This window comes from Gymnoscopelus microlampas (assembly GCF_963454915.1).
Source record: "Gymnoscopelus microlampas genome assembly, chromosome: 5".
Classification (NCBI taxonomy): domain Eukaryota; kingdom Metazoa; phylum Chordata; class Actinopteri; order Myctophiformes; family Myctophidae; genus Gymnoscopelus; species Gymnoscopelus microlampas.
This window is the reverse complement of record NC_139942.1, coordinates 36,284,587-36,292,979: the sequence shown is the minus strand read 5'-3', so window position 1 is coordinate 36,292,979 and position 8,393 is coordinate 36,284,587. Positions and strand designations below refer to the sequence as shown.

Here is an 8,393-nt window from a genome sequence, read left to right as displayed (position 1 = left end):
GACCTGTCATAAAGTGTCAGTGGTGAATGTAGAGAATGGCATATAGGCATCTGTCCCAAATAAGGGGGCACTTCCAGACAGTGCTACATTTGAATCATTTTCCTCAGTATTTTTGACATAATACTTATGTAATTCACAGCCCGTGAATCACAGGCACAGTTTAACATTATTTATTCATGTAATTAAGATAGCCTAAGAGTATTGAATGCAAGATTAAAATCAAACAATAGATAGTGATCACACTTAAAACGTTTATTATTTGATATTTCTTCACAAAACATTATAGAGTACTTTACAATAGAAAAAGAAAACCAAGTTTAACTTATAGACAGTGTCAAATGATCATTCTTACAAAGCTGAAAATGAGTGCAAGAACAGAGAAACACAGCCAGACAACAAGGCATGTTTTTCATCCATATAAGAAAGCTTTTTCCATAAACTTCATAAATCCCTTGAGCTGTTAAAATAGTTCCTTGCTTTGGACTCTGTTGAAATGTTTGTTTCAATTTTTGACAGCCCCCCTTGTTTATCAGTAAGTGTAAGACAGGCCAACACATTGCAGATTCTTATTTATGGGTGTGATTGCAGATCAGTGCAAGACCTGCCCCACACCGACATTTATAATGCCTCCCTTTACTTCTGAGACCATTATGTTTTTCAGTTTATCCATCACAGAGAATAAGATTAGTAGACATCTAAAGAAAGCTCAAAATGATATCCGGTCATAAAGCTCTGACATTAAAGCATGTGGAAACTGTGCAACAAAAGCGGATACATTTACATCCATTTGAGTGTCTAGAATGATCCTGGCAGGATGTATTTGTTGCAGCTGCGGCAACATTAACAAGCCACTGTGAAGCTAAGCTGCTCATTCTGAACAGATATGTTTGCTATTGTGTATCGTAACAGCTTAAATAGTAGGTGTATAATAACCCAGTGCCCTCAGTAAGGCCAAGAAGCACAGTGCTGGCTGAACAAGGAATACATAAACACAGCTAGCTCCTCCTTTGACTATGATATACAATATCACAAAAATCCATGGAATCATCAAGGTATTTCATCCATTCAGATGAGGGCCCTCTCTATCAACCATCATCACCCTTTGGGCAGGTGAACAACAAGCAGTGCAGGTGTTCCTTCCAACCAGCATACCAAAGTAAAACCGTGATCAGGTAAATCAGAGGTAGGGAGAGAGTACCCTGACCCTTTAAGCAAAGAGTCCTAATTGTGACCTATAATGTAGCATTAACATTCACACTATATAGTGCTTTCGCTACCATCTATAGACGGTGGCAAATGCCTGCAGAAACTGGGTCTACGATCAAAGTAATCACATAACCTGCGAATGTCCTGTTAATGTGTCATGTGACAACATTCGTGTGTGCGTGTGCGTGTGCGTGTGTGTGTGTGTGTGTGTGTGTGTGTGTGTGTGTGTGTGTGTGTGTGTGTGTGTTTTGTGTGTGTGTGTGTGTGTGTGTTAGAAGCATGTTGTAAGCCAAGTTTATACTTCAAACCAGATATTGTCTGCAAGCTAAACAGTCATAAGACAAAGTATAAGTTAGCCTTTACTCTCTGGACAATCAACACAGATGGAGTGTCTGTTAGACAGCAGTGACAAAAAGATGGCCAGCAGACAGACGGAGAAACAGGCAGAAAGACAGGTGGTTTATTTTGAGACGGCTTTCTCTGCCAGGTGCCTTTGTTGACTGTGAGCATGTCTGCCAGGACAAAAAAAGAAACAAAAAAGGGGAAATAATTACTTTATTCAAAACACAAGACAATAAAACCTTGGATACACTGAAATGCAGTCATACCAACTTGAACTGGCTTACTATGTAGGTACAAGGCTTGAAAAAACTGAACAGTGGTTATTTCATACAGAGACAAAGGTGTGTCTGACTGATTTAACTGAAAGGGAAACGAATGCTGAACGTTTGTTTATTTATATTTTAAGTTGCAAAAAAACATGATATATTCTTTTTGTGCTTTGCAAACATTTTGAAAAAAAGAAAAAAAATGTTATTGTGTGTGACAGATGGACTGAGAGAAAGACTCACCTGGTGAGATCCTCTATGTCCACCAGCATGGCATCTTGCTCCACGTGCAGTTCATCCCTCAACAGTAACAGCTGCACAAGCTCCTCATTCAGACCTGCAACAAAATGTAAAACTCGTGAAATAGGGCATTAGCTATAACTCACGATTCTTATTATCAAAGTCTGGAGTCTGGAAGAAAAGAAGGGGGATATGGCACTTGTAGACATTAAAGCATATACGTAGTATGTCATACTTGACCAGACAAACTCAACATTGGTTCAAATGTGTCTGGAAATATTGTTCCAAAATTAACAGAGAAACACAATATAGCATAATAAACAGGACATACTGGACCAACTAGCTCTTTAAAGCTGTATTAACAGTAGACAATAAATGCTGGACATGCTAAATGAAAGTTGCTGGTTTTGTGGATACAGTATGTCCTTATGTCCAAAGCTAGGGAAGTGATATAATCTTTAGTTATTTTGAAGTGAATACAAGAAATCCAGTCTTTGATTGATTGATTGAATATTTTATTAGGCAAAAGAATGTAAAACAACACAGTTACATTTATAATACTTTGTCTAAAAGGTCCGACCAAAAAAGTCCTTGCGGACTTGTTTCCGTTGGGGTCCTTGAATTAATTTCATATTCATATATAGTAGTAACCAAACAGTTCTAAAATCAACATAAAAATACAGAGAAAAAATACCACTATGTACAAAAAAAGCATGAAAAATAAAAAATATATACAAAAAAAGGGGAGGGGGGGGGGTCATCTGTCTACAGGGAAACTGGTACTAGCTCCTCTTTTGGCCTCCAGAAAGATGAAATTTTAGGGCTGTTTTGAATGGGCCCAGCGAACTGCATTTTTTGAGGGATGGGGTTAGACTGATCCAATCCTTGGTGGCTGTGCTGTAGAAGGTGAATTTGCCCATGTTTGTTTTATGGGTGGGTGGTACCAGATTGTTGTTTACGCTCCCTCTAGTTTCGTGACTGTGGGTGTCACTAACTTTTTCGAGGTATTTATAGAGATATGCGGGTATAGGGGGCATTTCGGGCAAATCTGCATTTACAATTTTGAAGACCAGTCCCATTTTTAGTTTAGTTTAGTTTAACCCTGTCTTCCACCCTGAGCCAGCCTAGGGTGGCAAAGTGAGTGGGAGAGAGGTGGGTCATGGGCCCCAGTCCGAGAAGTAGTCGAATCAGTTTGTTTTGGGAGGTTTGAAGCTTAGTCTTCAGTGAGGTGTTGGAGTACCATAGAGGAGCAAGCATAGTCAAAAAGGGGCTGAATCAAGGCCCCTGAGAGGGTCCTGAGGGCCTGGGAGTTGACAAAAGAGGAAACTCTGCCCATAAATCTGGTTCTCTAGTTTACTCTTTTGACCACCTTTGTTGCCATGCTTTCACCTGTCAGGTATTTGTCAAGAATACATCCCAAATAGGTAATCTCTTCTTTGCTAGTGATGATTGTGTCATCGACTTTGACCTTGAAGTCAGTTACCTTCATTTTACTGAGGGAATGTGGTCCCAAAAAGAATGGATTCAGTTTTCCCAAGGTATAGTGACAGTTTGTTATCGGTAAGCCAGGTACGGATTTTTGAGAGTTCAGAGCTGAGAGCTTCCTCAACTTGCAACTTGTCCTCACCCGAGATCAGGAGTGCCGAGTCATCAGCGAACAGGAACAGTTTGCAGTTACAGGCAGCACTCATGTCGTTAATGTATAGAAGGAACAGTAACAGCCCTAGAATGCTGCCTTTAGGAACCCTGCAGCTCACCGGGAGGGATGAGGACGTGGTTCCGTTGATGTCAACCACTTGTTCTCTACCCTCCAAGTAAGATCTCATCCAATCTAGTGATGTGCAATCAAAACCAATCGCCTTCAGCTTATCAAGAATTGAGTGGTTTACAGTGTCAAACGCCTTTTGGAGGTCCAGCATGACCATGCCGCAGTATTTGCCCGAGTCTACCTCACGTTTGATGTAGTCGGTCAAATACAGTAGGCATGTGTCAGTGGAGTGGGATGTTCTGAAGCCCGATTGGAATTCAAACAACAGTTTACGCTCGCTGAGGTAGCTGTTGATTTGTTCCTGGATTAATCGCTCTATAACCTTTGAGATGGAACAAAGGATGGAAACAGGCCTGTAGTTGCCAGGATCTAGTTTGCTTCCTTTTATATAGAGGGATTACTGATGGAAACTGATTTGTGATTTGTTGATACTGATTTGTAATGTGGGTTACTATGGGAGCAATGGAGACCGCTGCGTCTCTGAGGAATCTGGTGGGGATGTTGTCAAGGCCGGTGGCCTTGTTTGGCTGTAGGGCGAGGAGTTTGTTTTGCACATCATCAGTCAATACAGATTTGAAAGAGAAGGAATCTTTTTTAGCCACTTGAGATAATGCATATGTTTGTAGATTTTGTCTGAATGTTTCCGTTGCAGCCTAATTGTTTTAGTGCCTCCCACAGTTTTTGTGGGTGGCTTTTGTTTTAAGAAATGTTTTCATTTAAGAAATTCTCAACATTGGTTCAAATGTGTCTGGAAATATTGTTCCAAAATTAACAGAGAAACACAATATAGCATAATAAACAGGACATACTGGACCAACTAGCTTCCAGACAGTGCTCCCAGATCTGTTAGAATACTATCATGCATAGCAAAAAGAGTTTTCATGAGCTATTGGAGAGATGAACAACCACCCCATGTGCAGAAAGGCTTCAACCAGCTGTACAGTAACATGTGAAAAAATAATACAAACGGTGACCAAAGTGGGAATCCTTTAGAGATCTGGTCACCACAGGCGGATACAGAATGTATCTAATGGCTGGGCCTTGAAAATACTGTCTGAGCCTGAAGTTTTGTTTTTAGCTTAAATTTATTGTGTGTGTGTGTGTGTGTGTGTGTGTGTGTGTGTGTGTGTGTGTGTGTGTGTGTGTGTGTGTGTGTGTGTGTGTGTGTGTGTGTGTGTGTGTGTGTGTGTGTGTGTGTGTGTGTGTGTGTGTGTGTGTCACTCACTCTGTATCTGTGAGTGCATGTCATTGGTGATGACCTGAAGCTGGCCAAGGCTCATGTCCCTCATGTCTCCTCTCCTCAGATTCCTCTTCATCAAGCCCTCGCAGATGTGTGGCAGTGCATGGGGCAACTACACACACACACACACACACACACACACACACACACACACACACACACACACACACACACACACACACACACACACACACACACACACACACACACACACACACACGTATATTGTACATTAATGAATTGATTGATTTAATACAATAGGTACAGTTATACAGTAATGCTAAAAGGATAAATGGGATATAATGACAAGACAAGTAGAAATCAGCTTGTGTTGCTGGTGTTGACAATATTCCTGAATTTATTTCATTGTGAATAAACAATGACATGTACAATATTGATGGTCTTTTCAAGGAAAAACACCAATCATATCTAAGGGGTTTTTTCTAGGACCAGGACCCCCCCCCCCTCCCACCCACACACACACACACACACACACACACACACACACACACACACACACACACACACACACACACACACACACACACACACACACACACACACACACACACACACACACACACACACACACACACACACACTCTGTCTCTTTTTATCCTGCCCAAAAAATACTTTTCTGTGACCTTTTCTTCAGGCCACACAAATCCCTGATCTATTATGCATTTACTGTAACAGAACCTATTTATGAATCACTTGGTTCTATTTTCACTTCATTTACTTTCTTTTTTCCTTTCACTTATCTGTTTTCTCAATTACAAACACCTTTGTTCTGAGGAAGTGATTATTTCCCTGCCATCACACACTAATGACTTAAAGGGCAAGACCACTTTGGTAGAGGTTGGGTTGTGTATTTACCTTGCCATGATGTAACTCCAAAGGTGCACAAGAAATCAAAAATAATTGCTCCATTGATTAGAAATTGATAATTCAATGTATGATCCTTATTGACTTGCATTGTACGGTAAAACAGCTCTCAAAGTCACTCTTTTAGCACGTAAATGAACACAAACAAAGCTGATTCAAACAATATAGAACATCACCTAAAGGCCAGTACTGTTTTTTTTTTTTATAAAAACGTCAACTTCCTGCTGATTTTACTATTTGAAGATCGGGACCCGGATCCAGTACGGGTTTTCTTATTAATGAAAATAGCAAAATCAATAGAATGTTAACTTCTTTTTTTGGGGGGGTTAGGTGATGTTCTATATGGTCTGAATCAACTTTGTTTGCGTTCGTTTATGTTCTAAAAGAGTGACTTTGAGAGCTGTTTTACCATACAATGTAAGTCAATGAGGAGCATATTTTGAATGATCAATTTCTAATCAATGGAGCAATTATTTTTGATTTCTTGTCCACCTTTGGAATTACATCATGGCAAGGTAACTACACAACACAAACCTCTACCAAAGTGGTCTTGCCCTTTAAAACATAAGATACCCAAACTGGGTATTGGTGATTGGTGAAAGATGCCTCTTGATCACACATGACCATATACAGTACAAAAGAAAGAAATCCAAAGCACTCTTCAAAAAGTTAAAAAGCTTTAATAAAAAGTCTAGTTATAACAGAGAAGACACAATACATGCCAACATGGCAACTCAAGGCCAAAAGATGTTGACATGTACTTCTGTCTGTTTTTATTAAAGCTTTTTTTTTTTTTAAATAAGTTCCTTGGATTCGTTTATTTTGTATTGCTTCCCCCCCACACACACACACACAAGTCAGTGACTGACCAAGTCAGCCACAGGCGAGCGTCTGTGTAGCTGGATTTGTCTCTCCACCTCCACCTGCATGCGGGCCATGGGTCGCGCCAGTGCCAGTGCCACGCGTGCTTCCTCCTGGAGCCTCCTCTGCACCCTCCAGAACCCCCCACAGTCGTCTAACGGGTCCGAGTCTTCCTCCGCCGTGTCTCGGTCCGATAAGGACGAACTCTGCTTACTCTGTTGAGGGAGATGTGATAGCGTCACACTCAAACTCAAACTCAAAAACGGTGCATGGTGATATCACAGTCAGTCTCTTCTTTCATTGCTTCTTATACAAAGCCATCAGAGCTTTGCACAGAAACACTCACACATAAAAATACACATGACATAAATGTATGTAATGGCCATATGATTCCAGGGTGAGTACCATGGGTGACAGAGGTGTGTCCAGACTGGTCTCTGTCCTGCTGTCCTCAGCATCGCTGTCCTTGTCACTGCTACTGTCATTTACAAAACACACCTGCAGGTTCACCCCGCTCTGTAGCCTGGGAGTAGGGGAGGGAAGAAGAGAAGAGTGAAAGGGTGAGAAAGTGACAGAAGGAATAATGCCTAATTTATGCTCCGTCGTACAACAGTGTCACACATCGGAAATGGCAGATCTACAAGCTCACAGCATTGTCACATCCGCAACATATATTTTTTCCGGAGAGTACAAGAGAAGAAAAGCACAAAATATCTGATAAGCAACCAAGACATAACAAATTAAAGAGGGATATTTCAAAAGACACATGTAATCCCAAAGGATATACAAAGGAGATAGGGGAATGATATATGCCAGAGAAAACAATTGGTGAATTTGCAGAGTTCCAATGGGAATTCCCTACGAAATTAAAGAAGACATTTTGGCAGTCCCTATGACAGAATAGGTTAAATATTAATCTCAAGTCTTTCTCTTCTCCCTTTTTTGAGTATTACACAAAGCCCCAAAACGCACACACACACGCAAGCACGCTCTCTCTCGCACGCACGCACGCACGCACGCACGCACGCACGCACGCACGCACGCTGCACACACACACACACACACACACACACACACACACACACACACACACACACACACACACACACACACACACACACACACACACACACACACACACTCACACTCACTCACTCACTCTTGTTACCGGCCAAAAGTACATGTAGTACTTAAAGTGAACAACATCAATGATGAACTTGCTTTGACGTTGAATGATTACTATACTGATTGTTTATTACTTATTATTGGGTGTATCCAGGAAACTGTATCTGTTCAGACAAAACAAAACCCACAACATGACACAATGATCAACTATGAGTGAGATCTGCTCCGTGTTACATGGAAGACATGGAAACCTCAGTCAGCAAAACCCGCACCTTCGGCTAATAATTCTAAAGAGCTGCAAAACCTGACACACAAGACTCTCTGGAGAAACTCAAGTTACCCTTCCCTCATACTGTGGACGGAAAACAGCAGCTTCAACCCAATCCCACAAATGTTTGGGATGGCAGCTGGCGGAATTTCCACCTCATAGCAAACCAAAGGTGCACCTTGGAGTTCACGT

The 8,393-nt window shown here is 41.2% G+C and overlaps 1 protein-coding gene across 1 annotated transcript in view; it reads right to left on the bottom strand.

Annotated features, from left to right (window-relative positions):
- Window positions 1–454: 454 nt before the first annotated feature.
- Window positions 455–8,393, bottom strand: part of LOC311046037 (schwannomin-interacting protein 1) — a 12,273-nt gene continuing 4,334 nt past the window's right edge. The window contains exons 3-7 of the mRNA XM_084058131.1: window positions 7,214–7,331; window positions 6,817–7,023; window positions 5,048–5,174; window positions 2,058–2,151; window positions 455–1,718 (exon numbers count right to left, since the gene is read on the bottom strand). Of these exons, the coding sequence (XP_083914257.1) occupies window positions 1,667–1,718; window positions 2,058–2,151; window positions 5,048–5,174; window positions 6,817–7,023; window positions 7,214–7,331 (598 nt within the window). The 3' untranslated portion in view covers window positions 455–1,666. The remainder of the gene's footprint in view (window positions 1,719–2,057; window positions 2,152–5,047; window positions 5,175–6,816; window positions 7,024–7,213; window positions 7,332–8,393) is intronic.